Source organism: Tamandua tetradactyla, chromosome 7 (assembly GCF_023851605.1).
Source record: "Tamandua tetradactyla isolate mTamTet1 chromosome 7, mTamTet1.pri, whole genome shotgun sequence".
Taxonomy (NCBI): Eukaryota; Metazoa; Chordata; class Mammalia; order Pilosa; family Myrmecophagidae; genus Tamandua; species Tamandua tetradactyla.
Window position 1 is genome coordinate 157269107 of NC_135333.1, and position 17298 is coordinate 157286404.

At 36.5% G+C, this 17298-nt stretch overlaps 1 protein-coding gene across 5 annotated transcripts in view; it reads left to right on the forward strand.

The window, feature by feature from the left end:
* The window catches only part of TMTC3 (transmembrane O-mannosyltransferase targeting cadherins 3), a 70650-nt gene that overhangs the window by 7529 nt on the left and 45823 nt on the right, over positions 1-17298 (forward strand). For all 5 annotated transcript variants that reach the window (XM_077111543.1, XM_077111547.1, XM_077111546.1 and 2 more), the window contains 2 exons: positions 2380-2595; positions 15315-15533. In XM_077111543.1, coding sequence (XP_076967658.1) covers positions 2407-2595; positions 15315-15533 — 408 coding nt within the window. In that variant the 5' untranslated portion in view covers positions 2380-2406. The remainder of the gene's footprint in view (positions 1-2379; positions 2596-15314; positions 15534-17298) is intronic.

Below are 17298 nucleotides of genomic sequence, written 5' to 3' on the forward strand. Positions count from 1 at the left end.
AATACTTTTCCACTCACTGATCGAATCACTCTGGGATTCATTGGGGCATCACTCTGGACAAACCAACAAAATCTCACGTCCTACCTGAGATTCCAAGTACTTATGGCGTTCGATCAAACTATCTACATAGGTTGTATTAGTAAATGCACTAGTCAAAACATAAATTTTGTAACAAACATTTTTTGCTTTAGTCTCACACATAAGGTGCCATTTTAAATATTAATTACCATCTATTTTCAGCACCCTACAATAATGACATTCCTTTGTTCTTCCTCATGCAAAAACATTTTTAAAATTTGTACATTGTACATTTCACTATTATTATACAGTCTAGGCATTCCTAGATTATACCATCTCAATCTTTAACATCTATCTTTCTTTCTGATTTCATTTATGCCCCCAGCCCTCCTCTCTCTATCATGCTCACATGCAGCTTCATTCAGTGTTTTAACATAATTATATTACAGTTAGGTAGTATTGTGCTGTCCATTTCTGAGTTTTTGTATCCAGTCCTGTTGCACAGTCTGTATCCCTTCAGCTCCAATTACCCAATATCTTTTTCTGATAGTAAGAGTATACAAGTCCATAATATTTAGAGATGGTAAGTTATTCTAGGCAAGATAAGCCCTTAAATACTTTTTCTTTTAGTTTAAAAACTTTACTTCCTCTAAGAGTATAGCTCATTTCCTTTCCTACTTTGTTGAATTTTGCATATCTGTAAGTCTAAGATATTTTAAGGTCTTCCTGTGGGATTCTAAAGATACTTCATTATTTTTCATAGGTTCTTTTTTGCATACCTTTATATATATTTTGCATCTGATTTTAAATCTGCACCTATCCTCCCTAACCATGTAGAATATTTTATTAATGGGATTCTGATTTTATTTCATATTATTCTTCTCTGATCTGGCCAGAACTCCTGTAGATATGTAGCTCTCAGATCTTCTGACTCTGTGAATGATGTATTAGTTTTTTACTGTTGCAGTAATAAATTACTACAAACTTTTAAAACTCTTTTTCTTTATTAGAGAAGTTGTGGGTTTATAGAAAATCACGCATAAAATACAGGATTCGTGTATACCACCCCACCACCAACACTTTGCATTGGTAGGGAATATTTGTTACAATTGATGATTGCAAATATTTATTTATAATTGTACTATTAATTGAAATCCATGGTTTAACTTAAGGTTCATTGTTTGTGTAGTGTCATAGCTTTCTTGTTTTTTTATTGTTACTATATATACAATCTAGCATTTTGCCTTTTAATCGTATTTGCATATATATATTTCAGTACTGTTGTACTGCAAACTTTTGAAACAACACAAATTTATTATCTTACAGTTTGGGAGATCTGAAGTCCCAAATGGTTTTCACTGGGCTAAAATCAAGGTGTCAATAGGGCTTCCTTCCTTCTGGAAGCTTCAGAGGAAAATCTGTGTCCTTGCCTTTTCCTTCTTCTAGAGGTTGCCTGCATTTCTTGGCTTGAAGCCCTAGCCAGCAATCTCATTTCTCTACCTCTACTTCTCTGACTCTAATGCCACCCACTTTCACTTAAACTGATATTTGTGATTACATCCAATGTACCCAGATAATCCACAATAATCTCATCTAGAAATTCTTAATTTATTCACATTTATAAAATCCCTTTTGCTATGTCATCTAGTTTACTAGCAGTCAGAATGCAATAGACCAGAAACAATGCCTTTTAAAAGGGAGAATTTATTAAATTGTAAATTTATAGTTGTATGGCTGTGAAAATGTCCTAATTAAAACAAATCTATAAAAATGTCCTAATTAAGGCACCAAGAGGTTACCTTCACTCAAGAAAGGCCAATGTATAGCTAGCATTAAGTTGAGACAAATTTTTTATAAAGGTTTTTGAACAAACTAAACAAGGCTGTAATCTTCAAATTAAGTTAATATATTACTTTAGTTACATAAAGTATTGAAATAGAAATTTCATCTTCGTTTTGGAAAACCCATGCTCAGTGTCTTTTCAAATATTTGTTTTCATACAAAGATTCATTTAGAATTCCTGGGGTGCATCGTGTATAGATTGTATGTTGTATATTACTTTATCTTCTGAGATGACCTGATCTGTTTTTTCTCCATCTAGATAGCTAGGGAGATGGATACAAAGATTAAATGGTTGCATAAAGGGCTGTATTAGAAATACAAGACTACGCATAAAGAAACAATTCATTCTGCCTTAGGCTAAAAATCTGTACGGGTATAAAGGTGGATGACCTTTGAGCTGAGGTTTGAGAATTGATCTCCTGGAAAAAGTAGCATTCAGAGTTATTACCTATCTAATAAAATTGTACTTATTTGAAAAACATATCACTTATTTCATTTTATCTTCATGACTTTTTCTAGTTTTTGTCATTGAGGACTGTGGAAAAGATGGCTGATATTAACCTCAAAGAAGTAACCTTAATAGTAGTTGTGGTGACTGCCTGCTACTGGAACAGCCTCTTTTGTGGTTTTGTTTTTGATGATGTTTCAGCAATATTGGATAATAAAGATTTACACCCATCTACACCTTTAAAAACTTTATTTCAGAATGACTTCTGGGGAACCCCCATGTCTGAGGTAAGTAATTATATGTATATCAGATTTGAAAATATTCTGGTAGTGTATTGATTCTTTTTTTATCAACACCATCATTGTAACAATTTTTATTTTTTCCAAAAACTTTATGTGAGATATAATGTATTTGTAATAAATTGGACAGGAAGTTGAAGATGTGATTATTTAAAGTTGTACTTGATTCTTTCCTTGGCTTAAATCTTTTTTTTAAATTATGTATGTATATAAAAATCAAATGTGTAGGAAGAGCAAGAGGTACGATACAAATCTATTTCTTGCTAAGTGACTTATTTCTCTTGTAAGTCAGACAAAAGAGATGACTGCTTATGATATGTTTAACTACTGTAAAATATGGTAAATTCAATATAAATAGATTAGACTTTAAAAGTAAAAGTTTTATACACATTGTCAACTTCTCTGCAAAAAAAAAAAGTATTAAAAATTTAAATTCTCTATCATATCTCTTACCTAATAATTATCTTGGATTTTATATGAGAACCCAAAAGTTTAATTTTCATGAGGATGTTTTTTACCTGCTGTTCTAGTTTGCTAGCTGCTGGAATGCAATATACCAGAAACAGAATGGCTTTTAACAAAGGGAATTTAATGAGTTGCTAGTTTACAGATCTAAGGCCGAGAAAATGTCCCAATTAAAACAAGTCTATAGAAATGTCCAATCAAAGGCATCTGGGGAAAGATACCTTGGTTCAAGAAGGCCGATGAAGTTCAGGGTTTCTCTCTCATCTGGAAAGGCACATGGCGAACGCAGTCAGGGCTTCTCTCTTGGCTGGAAGGGCACATGGTAGACACGGCGTCATCTGCTAGCTTACTCTCCTGGCTTCTGGTTTCATGAAGCTCCCCGGGAGGCATTTCCCTTCTTCATCTCCAAAGGTTGCTGGCTGGTGGACTCTGCTTCATGGTGCTGCAGCATTCTCTGCTCTCTCTGAGTCTCTCTGAATCTCCAAAATGCTTCCTTTTTTATAGGACTTCAGAAACTAATCAAGACCCACTCAAATGGGTGGAGACATGTCATCCCCTAATCCAGTTTAACAACCGTTCTTAACTAAATCTCATCAACCAGGGAGATGATCCCATCACAGTCCCAAATACACAGCATTGAATAGAGACTATTCTACCTTTAAGAAATGGGATTTATATTAAAACATGGCTTTTCTTAGGGGGCATATATCCTTTCAAACCAGCACATTCCACCCTCTGGCCCCTAAAAAAGACATGTTTTTCCCATATACAAATATATTAACTTCATAACAATATCAGAAACCTTAAACCTTTCAGTAGCAATACAATGAAGTACAAAATTAGAGACAGTATAAAATCTCATCAAGTCAGTTACAGGCATGGTCTATCCTAAGGCAAAATTTTCTCCATTTGCTCTGGACCTTTTAAAACTCATAACAAGTTATTTGCTGCCAACATACAAAGGAGGAACATTCATAGGATACATATACTTATTTCCATAGGGAGGAAGGAACGCAGGGGTCACTGGACCCATACAGTTTCGAAAACCTGCAGGGCAAAGTCCATTAGATTTCAAAGTCTGACAGTCATTTATCCTCAGGGCTTTAGAAAGCGGCAGTCCCACCCTATCCAAATGCCTATGCCTGCCTCTCTCTGAATGCAACCTTGGGGGATATTGGGGAGACCACCTTTCTCTCGGCTCCACCCTCTCCAAGCATTGGGGCCACACCCGGGCTCTCTGCCATCTCCGGGGCACACGCTCAACCCCTCCATGTGGTGGCAGCCAGGCTCTCCCCAAACCCCAAGGAACGTGCTTCACTCTCTCCAAGACCTGAGGCGGCATGACTCTCCCACTGCAACGAGGTGGAAGGCCCATTCTCTGCCTTTGGGGCAAACTCACCCTCTCCACGGGCTTGGGTGGGTCCACTCTCCTGGCCCGAGGCTTCTTGACTTCAGACCTCAGCCTCCACGGTTTTGCCTCTGAAGTTATTTTTCCTCCAATGTGTCCCTTCTCTGAACCCCTCAGTCCAGACTGGCAGTGGCTCTGTTTATACAGGTCCCACAGCACTCTCGTTGGCTTTCTATGCAGTAGCCTTGGATCATGCCCATCAGACACAAGGAGTTTCCACAAATCTTTCCTGGATAACTCCATGTCCGATCCTGGCTTTCTCTGAAATGGCTGGCTGGTTCCACATTTGGTTAAATCCACACACAAGACACTATACTCTGGAGTCTCCCTTTCTGTAGGCCCAGAATTTTCCAGGACCTCAGTTTCTAGTTTCTTTTTACTCAAGAGTTCAGTTCTCAGCTTATCTCTTTCCTTTCGCATTTCACTATAAGCTGTAAGGAGAAACCAGACTGCACTTTCAACACTTAATTTGGAAATCTCTTCTGCTAAATATCCAAGTTCATGGCTTTTAAAATCTGCCTTCCAGCCAATACCATTAGTCAACTTTGCCAGATTATCTGCCATTTTAAAACAAGGATCACCTTCCTTCCAGTTTTCAATAACACATGCCTCATTTCTTTCTAAGGCCTCATCAGAGGTATCTTTAGAGTCCACATTTCTACCAACAGTCTCTCCAAAGCATTCTAGGCCTTCTCTATCAAGCTTCTCACAACTCTTCCAAAATCTTCCCTTTATCCATTTAAAAAGCCGTTCCAACATGTTTGGTATTTGCAAACTGCAGCAGCAGCACCCCACTCTCCGGTACCAAAATCTGTTCTAGTTTGCTAGCTGCCGGAATGCAATATACCAGAAACGGAATGGCTTTTAAAAGGGAGAATTTAATGAGTTGCAAGTTTACAGATCTAAGGCCGAGAAAATGTCCCAATTAAAACAAGTCTATAGAAATGTCCAATCAAAGGCATCTGGGGAAAGATACCTTGGTTCAAGAAGGCCGATGAAGTTCAGGGTTTCTCTCTCATCTGGAAAGGCACATGGCGAACGCAGTCAGGGCTTCTCTCTTGGCTGGAAGGGCACATGGTAGACACGGCGTCATCTGCTAGCTTACTCTCCTGGCTTCTGGTTTCATGAAGCTCCCCGGGAGGCATTTCCCTTCTTCATCTCCAAAGGTTGCTGGCTGGTGGACTCTGCTTCATGGTGCTGCAGCATTCTCTGCTCTCTCTGAGTCTCTCTGAATCTCCAAAATGCTTCCTTTTTTATAGGACTTCAGAAACTAATCAAGACCCACTCAAATGGGTGGAGACATGTCATCCCCTAATCCAGTTTAACAACCGTTCTTAACTAAATCTCATCAACCAGGGAGATGATCCCATCACAGTCCCAAATACACAGCATTGAATAGAGACTATTCTACCTTTAAGAAATGGGATTTATATTAAAACATGGCTTTTCTTAGGGGGCATATATCCTTTCAAACCAGCACACCTGCCAATAAATTATTTTGAAGGTTGGAGTTAAACTGTTTGAGAATAAACTCTTGTCAATTTGGGATCATAGATCATATAGATTGAATTCTAATTTTAGGTCTGCCATGTATTAGCAGTGTGAAATTGGTGGAAAGACAGCTTTCAAATTGCAATTCGTTTTCCTAGTAAAAACTCATTGAGAATAAATTAATGAATTTAACTCTATACTGTGCTATAGAGAGGTGTTGAATAACTAGTTATTGAAACATAACCTATAACACTCTGTAATAGTTTGTTCCTTAGTAGTCATTCATGGCCCCTTTTGTCCATCTCCCAAATTTGGAAGCTTCTCAAAGAGAGGATCAGATTTAGTTGCTCTAGTTACAAGCATATAGTAAATATTTTTTCATGTTAAATAGGCAAACTTTGATTCCCTGTAGCCTTCCAGTTTTCAGCTGGTTATAGTCTGGAAAAAAAAAAACTTTGCTCATAAGTGAAAAAATGGCCCTATTATAAGATCTATTATTTAGATTGCTTATCCAACACCACCCCATCTCTGATATCTCATATCTTACAAATATTTATCCATTTCTCCATCGTATATTAATATCTGTGCATATTAGTCATGATGTAGAAATAATGATTTGAAAGGTTAGCTGGCCAGATGAAAGGACCTCATAAAAGTTAGCAAGATCTGTCAATCCTGTGTTTTATTATCTCAGTTTTACACACTGGAAACTTAACTTTGTTCAGACTGGCCATAAATGAGCAGACTCAGAAAAAGGCTGATAAGCAAAAACTCAGACTGGATGAACAGACTAAAATAAAATAACAATATAGTTATAGTGAAAATTAAAACTTCTTCATATTTTCTGATTAGCATGTTCTTTCCCTGTAGTCAAATGTGTTGGTAGGGAAAATTATCATAAATAGTGTTTTATGTCAGGGTTTTGCATCATAAAATTGCATGGCTATCCTGGAATAAATGCTTCTTAAGTTAGTTCAGAGATCCAAAGGTTGATGTCATCAACTGATAATAGTCTAGAAGTGAGGGTGTGTGTGAGTGTATATACTTTAAAAGGATACTATTTTAGTTTCTCAGCTGCTGAAATAAATGCTATATGATGGATTTCCTTAACGACAGGAGTATACTGGCTCATTGTTTCAGAAGCTAGAAAGTGTGCTTCCTTTTGTGGGTTTTATCTGGCTAGCTAGCAATTTTAGCAGTTCCTTGGCTTTTCTGTCACGTTGCAATGCACCTGGTGGCATTTTTTCCCTTTCTCTTTGGGTTCTGTTGACTTCCTACTTCTTACTTCCATGGCTTTTTCTCTGTCTGACTTTTATTTTTACTCTGTTTATAAAGGATCTCAGTAATCTAGATTAAAGCCCAAACTGATTCAGATAGGCCACACCTTAACTCAAGGAACATTTTAAAGAGATCTCTTTGCTGTGTGTTCACACTCACAGAACCAGGGATTGGAATTTGCCTTTTGTGGGCAACACGATTTGATGATTCAATCCCCCGAGAGATGCACATGCCATGTGGATCTTAGAGACACGTTTTAGTCTCAGGACATTGTCTTTTAAATAGTGTTAGAAAAATACTGTCATGTTAGAGAACTTTGTACTCTTCTAGGCCTTTCGGTGGTTTTGTCTTTTCTAGGCCCATTCTTTGAATATGTATTTTCTATTTATAGTTCAGTGAATCAACCCTGGGTAAATATTAGAATCCACCTGGGATATTTTTGTTTTTGTTTTTGTTTTTTGTTTCGTTTTTAACTTTTTTATTGTATGATATAACATGTATACAAAGAGAAAGAAAAAAGCAATACTTTTCAAAGCACTCTTCAATAAGTAGTTACAGGACAGATCCCAGAATTTATCTTGGGCTACCATATGATTCTCTCTGATTTTTCCTTCTAGCTACTCCACAATATAGGAGGCTAGAAGGCATAAATATTTTTTTATGATCACAATTGACTTTTTTTATTTTTTTGTGAAAAATAACATCTACAAAAAAGCAATAAATTTCAAAGCACAGCACCACAGTTAGTTGTAGAACATATTTCAGAGTTTGGCATGGATTACACTTCCATAATTTTAGGTTTTTACTTCTAGCTGCTCTAAGATACCGGAGACTAAAAGAGGTATCAATTTAATGATTCAGCAGTCATATTCATTTGTTAAATCCGATCTTCTCTGTATAACTCCACCATCACCTTTGATCTTTCTTCCCTCTCTTTAGGAGTGTTTGGGCTATGGCCATTCTAACTTTTTCATGTTGGAAGGATCTGTCAATAATATGGGCTAAGGAGATAGAACTACCTGATGTTCTGGGCCCTCTAGGTTTCAGGACTTATCTGGTCCAGGGGACCCATCTGGAGGTGTAAGTTTCTGGAAAGTTACTCTAGTGCATGGAACCCTTGTAGAATCTTATATATTACCTTAAATGTTCTTTAGTATTGGAATGGTCCTGGTTGGGGGTTGGCAAGTTATGATAGGTAGCAATGTCTAACTGAAGCTTATGAAAGAGCAACTTCCAGAGTAGCCTCTTGACTCTAAACTTTCTCTGCCACTGATACTTAATTAGTTACACTTCTTTTCCCTCTTTCGCTCAGGATAGCATTGTTGATTCCATGGTGCCAGGGCCGGACTCATCCCTGGGAGTCATCTCCCATGCCACCAGGGAGACTTTCACTCCTGAATGTCATATCTTGCATAGGCAGGAGGGCAATGATTTCACTTTCAGAGCTGGACTTAGAGAGAGTAAGGCCACATCTGAACTTAGAGAGAGTAAGGCCACATCTGAATGCCTCCAGAAGTAACTCTTAGGCATACCATATGTAGGCTAAGCTTCACTGCTACCTAATAAGCTTCACAAGAGTAAGCCTCAAAATCAAGGGTTTGGCTTATTGATTTGGGTATCCCTAAAGTTTGACACAGTATCAAGGGATTCCCTGATGATAAAGTTTAATAGTACCATATTTTGTCTCCCATCCCTCCAGAGACTTTGGAAATACTTTTTCTTTTCTTTTTTTAGCATGGGCAGGCACTGGGAATCGAACCTGGGTCTCTGGCATGGCAGGTGAGAACTCTGCCACTGAGCAACCGTTGTCCGCCCTCGCCAATACTTTTTGAATTATCTACGTAATGTTCTCTAGGATGTATCCAGGCATTACATTAAGCTATACAGGATTAAAGGACCTCTTTCTTATTCTGGACTCCCTGTGTTTCAGTTGTTCAAATGAGCTATACTTATAGGTTGAGTTAGATTATGTGCTATAGAAAATTTAGGTTCCAGACCAAATAAAGCTTTATTCCTTTTGTCTCAAAGAGTATCTGTGGTTCAAAAATACAATGTCTTCCTTACCCCAATGTTCTGAATTACTTTAACTCCAACATGAATGGCTTCGTTCTTATAAAACAGCCTCTCAAAATCCAGAAATAATATTTACCACACCATACTAAATGTGTCTGCTATAAAAGCTTACAATGTAGGTACCTGTTTTTTTATTAGCATTTTCTAAAGGAAACCATACCAAAATTGTTCTTTCATTTCACCAAATGTCCCACACGTTCATTCACATAGTTGCATGCCTCATGACTTTGCTCCTTTTTGTAGCAGCATGACATTTGTTCATATGTATACACCATCGTTTGCCAATCTACTTCTCAGACAGTGTATCCTTCAGCCACCTGCATTCATCAGGCATCATGTATGGTGCCCAAAGTCCACAGTCCATCAACACTCTCAATTTTAGGTAATTTTATTGTCTAAATGAATGATAACCAATAAACACACCCTCACCACATAGGAAATCTAAACCTTCTCTTAACTTTTATCCCTCCCCCAATTACTTACACTCTGCTGTTACTGTAGTAGTGCTGATATTTTCCTTTTAAACATAGCCATAGCATGCGATAGTAGTTTTCACCCTGTACCCTGGACTTAAACATTCTGTACACAAATCATATCTTTGAAGTAATTCTTGCAAGAAGTAATTCATATTTCTAGTGTTAATCAGTGGGACACATAGGTCTATACAACCCCTTTCAATCTTGCTCATCTTCAATATGGTAGTATTACTTATAGACCCACCAGAGACCCACCTTCATTTCTGTCTGTTCCCTTACATTGAAGTTCAACCTCATTAGCTAGTCATTCACCCATCTCTACCTTCTATGTATTACTAAGTCCCCTTTATTCTGTATTATTCAACTCTGATTATACCTTTATGCTGGTCATAAAAGTGGAATCATACAGTATTTATCCTTTTGTGACTGGTTTATTTCACTCAGCATTATGTCCTCAAGACTCATCTGCCTTCTCATGTGCTTCAGGGTGTCATTTCGTCTTACTGCTGCATAATATTCCATCATATGAATATACCACATTTTGTTAATCCACTAGTCTGTTGACGATACTTAGTCTGTTTTCACCTTTTGGTGGATGTGAATAATGCTGTTATGAACATCGGTGTACAAATGTCTATTTGTGTCATTGCTTTCAGCTCTTCTGGGTGTGTATACCAAGTAGTTCTGTTGCTAGGTCACAAGGTAACTCGATATTTAGTTTCCTAAGGAAGCACCAAACAGTCTTCCATAATGGCTATACCATTATACATCCCCACCAGCAGTATATAAGTGTCCCAATTTCTCCACATCCTCTTCAACATTTATAGTTTCCTGTTTGTTTAATAGCAGCCATTCTTATAGGTGTGAGGTATCTCATTGTAGTCTTGATCTGTGTTTCCCTTATAGCCAATGAAAATGAACATCTCTTCGTGAGCTTTTGAATGATCTGTATTTGCTCTTCAGAAAAATGCCTATTCATATCTTGAGCGATTTTATAATTGGGTTTTTTGTTCTTTGGTTGTTGAATTGTATGATTACTTTATGTATATAGGATATCAAACCTTTGTCCTATATGTGATTTCCAGATATTTTTCTCCCATTGAGGTGGCCGCCTCCTCACCTTTTTGACAAAGTCTTCTGAGATACAGAAGCATTTGATTTTGAGGAGTTCCCATTTATCTGTTTTTTCATTTGTTGCTCTTGTACGTTGTGTGTAAAGTTTAGGAAGCTACTTCCTATTGCTAGGTCCTGAAGGTATTTGCCTACATAGTCTTCTAGAGTCTTTATGGTACTGGTTCTTACAATTAGATATTTAATCCACTTTGAGTTAATTTTTGATCAGATGTAAGGAGGGGTCATCTTTCATTCTTTTGGGTATTGATATCCAGTTCTCCCATGCCCGTTTATTGAAAGCACTATTTTTAACCCAGTTCAGAGGATTTGGGGGCTTTGTCAAAAATCATTTGACCAGGGTGGTGCAACAGTGGCTTGGTGGCAAAATTCTCACCTGCCATGCCAGAGACCCAGGCTCGATTCCCAGACCCTGCCCATGCCAAAAAAAAAAAAAAAAAAAAGGGAAAATCAGTTGACCATAGATTTGGTGGTCTATTTATGCACTCTTGATTTTCATTCCTTTGGTTAGTACTTCTCTCTTTGTGCCAGTACCATGCTTTTTTTGACCACTGTAGCTTTAAAATAGGTTTTCAAGTCAGGGAGTGTTCATTCCTGTCTTTGTGCCAGTACCTTGCTGTTTTGACCACTGTGGCTTTATAATAGGTTTTAAAGTCCAAGAGAGTTAATCCTCCCACTTCAATCTTCTTTTTTAGGAGGCTTTTAGCTCTTTGTTGTTTCTTTCCCTTCCAGATGAATTTGGTAACTAGCTTTTCCAAGTTTTCAAAATAGGTTGTTGGAATTTTGATTGGTACTGGGTTGAATCTGCAGATCAATTTGCATAGAATTGACACCTTAACTATATTTAGCCTTTCCCAATGTCTTTCTACCTATTTAGATCTTCTTTGATTTCTTTCAGCAGTGTCATATAGTTGTCTGTGTGTAACTCCTTAATGTCTCTAGTTCAGTTCATTCCTAAGTACTTGATTCTTTTAGTTGCTATTTTGGATGGATTTTTTCCTTAATTGACTCCTCAGTTAGGTCATTGCTTGTGTATAGAAACGATGCTGATTTTTGCGCATTAATTTTACATCCCACCACCTTGCTGAATTTAATAGCTCAAGTAACTTTGCTGTAGATTTCTCCAGATATCCAAGTACAGTATCATGTCATCTACAAAAAATCAAAGTTTTACTTCTTCCTTTCCAATTTGGATGCCTTTTATTTCTTTGTCCTGCCTGATTGCTCCTACCTAGAACTTCTAGCACAATGTTGAATAATAGTGGTGACTGTGGGCATCCTTGTCTTGTTCCTGATCTTAGGGGAAAAGCTTTCAGTCTCTCCATTGAGTACAATGCTGGGCTACTGGATTTTCATATAGTCCCTTTATCATATTGAGGTAGTTACCTTTGATTCCTATCTTGAAGTGTTTTTATCAAAAAAGGATGTTGAATTTTATCAAATGCATTTTCATCATCAATCAAGATGATCATGTGATCTTCCCCTTTTGATTTGTTAATGTGCTATATTACATTAATTGATTTTCTTGTATTGAACCATCCTTGCATTCCTGGTATAAATCCCACTCGGTCATGGTGTATAATTCTTTTAAAGTGTTGGTGGATTCAATTTGCTAATATTTTATTGAGAATTTTTCTGTGTTCATTAGGGAGATTGACCTGTAGTTTTCCTTTCTTATAGCATCTTTACCTAGTTTTGGTATTAAAATGTTAGCTTCATAAAATGAGTTAGGTAGAGTTCCTTTTCCCACAATTTTTTGGAAGAGTTTGAGCCTCATTGGTGTTAGTTCTTTTTGGAATGCTTGATAAAATTCCCCTGTGAAGCCATCTGGCCCTGGGCTTTTCTTTGTAGGAAGATTTTTGATGACTGATTAAATCTCTTTACTTGTGATTGGTTTGTTAAGATCTTCTATTTCTTCCTGAGACAGTATAGCTTATTTGTGTGTTTCCAGGAATTTGTCCATTTCATCTAACTTGTCTAGTTTGTTGGCATATAGTTGTCCATAGTATCCTCTTCTGATTTATTTCTTCAGAGTCTGTCGTTACACACCCCTTCTCATTTCTGATTTTATTTGTTTGCATCCTCTCCCTTTTTCTTCTTTTTCAGTCTTGCTAGTGGCCCATCAATCTTCCTGATTTTCTCAAAGAACAGGGAACTATTAGCATATCCACTTGTTGCATTTATAGTTATGTTTCTATTGCCAATAATATCGCCAATAATGATCTGAAATTGTTTAGTTTTGTAGTGGAACCAGCTGTTTTACTATATTTTCATAGAATAAACCTGGTATCTAATAAGCTGATGGTTACTCATCTCAGTGAACTCTTAAATAGGTTCCTAGTAAATTATATGAGCAATTAGTTATATTAATAATTAATCCATTAGTTCATTGTTGCCTATGGCATATGTTCATTTAAGAGACCTAACCAAGCAATTAAATACTGCAATTAAAATTTGTTTTCCCTTCTTTCTGACTTCCATATTTTCAAACGGTACATATGTTGACCAGACAAAGGCTATGGATTCTTTTGCCTGACATGTTAAATAACCAATTCCTGAGACACCACGGTTTCAAAGAGAGAAAAAGTTTATCACAGGGCACGTAGTAGAAGAGCTGATGGCTTGTTGGCCCCAAATCTTTCTCCTGAACTACAGTAATTCTGATAGTTTTATTAGAGAAAAAGATGGGCAGGGTTTAGGATAATGAGCAAATTGGCCCCAGATGATATAATTAGATCTAGTTATTGAGCATGCGTAAATTGATTACATACTTAGTCACAGGTAAGAAAATGGTAGAATATTATAATGAGGTATAGTAGACTTGTAGGTTAAAGTTTAAGCTACTGCACATGTCAGATGAGTCCATTTTGGCTAGATCCAGTCTTGGTTATGAGGATAACTTTGTGCTTGGGTGGGTTAGTCCTGGGCTGACCTAGGATCTTTTATTAATAAACACTTAGGACTGTCTTTAGTGATTATAAGACTCTAAAGTTGAAAAACTAGAAAACTGGGTATAAATGAAGGTTAATCACAAGTTTTTTCAGTCACGGGGCACAATATAAAGGCCGTACAATCATTATCAGAGATCAGGGCAGCTGGGTTACAATTTAGAGATTTCAGGCATTTCCCTCTGTCTACTCTAATATACCAAAAAGCAAAAAGGAATATCTGTATAATGCTTCAGAAATCAAAATCATTCCTTAAATCCTGATTTCTTGGTTACACATGTATTCTAGTGAAGCCTCAGTAACATTGTAGGCACTCAGAGCGTTTGTAGAATTTTTTTTTTTCTTTCTAGTACAAGTCACATCAATTCTATACCAGTGCCTTAAAGACAGAAAGGATAAGCATTTAGATAATCTTGTATGCCTGAACTGAAATTGAAAGGATGAGCAGCATTTACCCAAACAGGAAAGAATATTCTAGGTACATGGCACATCAAGGTTTGTATATATTCAATACAAGCAGCGATATTGAAATGATCCTAATCTCAAAATGGAAAATATTTGTTTTTTTGGGCTTCTTAATGCTCCCTGGTAGGAATAAGTAGACATAAGTCTATACCTATATACCAGAGTTAGAGCAAAATATGGTAAGAGGTAGATAAGTAAAGTAGTGGAGTGTGGAAGCCATTATATAAAACTATAAAAATAAACCGGATAATATACATTTTTGAACAGTGTTTTTTCCCCCCCCTTAAATCTGGTTTGATTATGTCTTGGGGCAAAAAATATTTCTGGTTAGTTATAAATTTTAATTTATTGCCAACAGAGAATGGCACAGGGGATGTCTGTTCTCTTAGTCTAAGAAAGCTTTTGCTCTTTTATTACTCTCTGGGTATATTTGGGGATTTTTGGTTTAATATATTCGAGTTTATACATTATACTGATATTTTTCATAAAACAACTAGACAATACCTTTTTTAGTCATCACTGTTCGAACTGAACTGGTAGACATTTGGTCTTATATTTCCTTATGAAGATCTGGTCAGGAGTTCTATAAACTTGTATAGAACACTTCTGAAGTGATTCCTATGTTCCAACTTGACCAATGCCACTAATACCCTATTTTTTAAAAATCTCTGTATTGAAGAGAAATTAATAGTCATGTTCTTCATCTACTATAAATTCTCTGACCTGTAAATATCATGGAGTATATTACTTTATTTGGGGACAAAGGAAATAGAATACATAGATTATAATGCTAGATAAAAACATAGATTATAATGCTGTCTTTTATCTTTACATTACTCTTAGGGCATTTCATTGTTCTATTGTTATTTCTCAGTCAAATATAGAGACTGTCAATAGTAAATATAATGACTAGTTTACATATCCTGAAGGACCAAAATACTTTAATAATCAAGGGCTGTTTTTTTCTTTTAGGAGAGAAGCCACAAGTCCTACCGTCCCTTAACAGTATTGACATTTCGTTTAAATTATCTATTTAGTGAATTGAAACCAATGTCATATCATCTCCTCAATCTAATTTTTCATGCTGTTGTTAGTGTGATATTTCTTAAAGTCTGCAGACTTTTTCTGAACGACAGGAGTAGTATGATTGCTTCTTTACTTTTTGCAGTGCACCCAATACACACAGAAGCAGTAAGTAAAACTGTAAATTGATGTTTGTTTTGTTTTACAAAGCCTACACTTTGATTATGATTATATGTATTTTTTCTCTGTCTCACCACATGTATACATATATATATATATATATATATATATATATATATATATATATATATACCAGTGTGAAAAATGAATATTTTTTAATCAGTTAAAAATAAGTTGTAGGGGGTGCGAGGGTAGTTCAGTGGTAGAATTCTCACCTGCCAGGCAGGAGACCTGGGTTCAATTCCCGGCCCATGCACTTCCCAAAATACACACAAAAAAAACCAAACAACAGCAAAAATTCAACAAATAGTGCTGCAATAAGGGGATACTCACATGGAAAAAGAATGAAATGTGACCCCCACCATATAGCATGCAAAGAAGAAGAAAAAAGAAAGAGTTCTAAATATCATATAAGTTCTCCCCTAAATGTTTAAGCTCATTTCTCCTAAGAACATGGACATTCTACATCTTATTTATAAAACCTTTATTACAAATCATATTTATACAGTATAATTATCTAATACGAATTCATGTCAGATATTCCCAGTTGTATCTAAAATGTCCTTTATAGCTTTTTTCCCTTTCTGATCCCAATATTGAGCAATCTCCCTGTTTATTTTTGTCTTTTATAGCTTTGACTTCTGTTAATATTTGTATTTTGGGTTTAGAATTTTATTCATTCTTTATTATTATTTTCTTAATATTTTTATTGAGATATCTTCACACTTATGCAGCCCATCCAGTATATACAGTCAGGGGCTCACGATATCAACACGTACTTGTTGATCAACGCGATCACCATGATCGTTTTTAGAACATTTGCATCATTCCAGAAAAATAAAGAAGATAAAGGAAAAACTCATATATCCCATACTAATACCCTTCTGTCTCATTGACCTATGTATTTGTTTGTTTGTTTATTTATTTATTTATTTTGGGTTCTTGGTCCGGTAATCAAACCCGGGTCTCCCGCATGGAAAGCAGGCATTCTAACTGCTGAACTACCTGTACCCCCCTATTTATTTTTTATCCCTATTTTTTTACTCATCTGTCCATGCCCTGGATAAAAGGAGCATCAAACACAAGGTTTTCTCAATCACACATGCATGTTATAAAAGCTATCTATTTATACAGTCATCTTCAAGAATCAAGGCTATTGGAATACAGTTCAGCGGCTTCAGGTACTTCCTTCTAGCTGCTCAAATACACCATTAACTAAAAAAGTGTTACATAAGAATAACCTTCAGGATAATCTCTCATCTCTGTTTGAAATCTCTCAACCACTGAAACTTTATTTTGTCTCATTTCTCTTTTCCCCCTTTTGTCAAAAAGGCTTTCTCAATCCCATGATGCCACGTTCAGCTCATCCTAGGAATCCTGACCCATGTTGCCAGGGAGATTTATATCCCTGGGAGTCATGTCCCACATAGGGGAGAAGGTAGAGTTTACCTGCCAAGTTTCCTTAGAGAGAGACACCACATCTGAGCAACAGAAGAGGTTCTCTGGGGTTCACTCTTAGGCATAATTATAAGTAGGCTTAGCTTATCCTTTGCAGAAATAAGTTTCATAGGGTGAAACAATAAGATCGAGGGCTCAGCCTATTGAACTGGTTGTCCCCACTGCTTGGTAGAATATCAGGAATTCCCCAGATGGGAAAGTTTACTATTTCCTTCTTTCTCTCCAGTCCCCCAAGTGGACTTTGCAGATACTTACATATTCTCTGTCCAGATTATTCTGGAATGTTTCAGGGTGT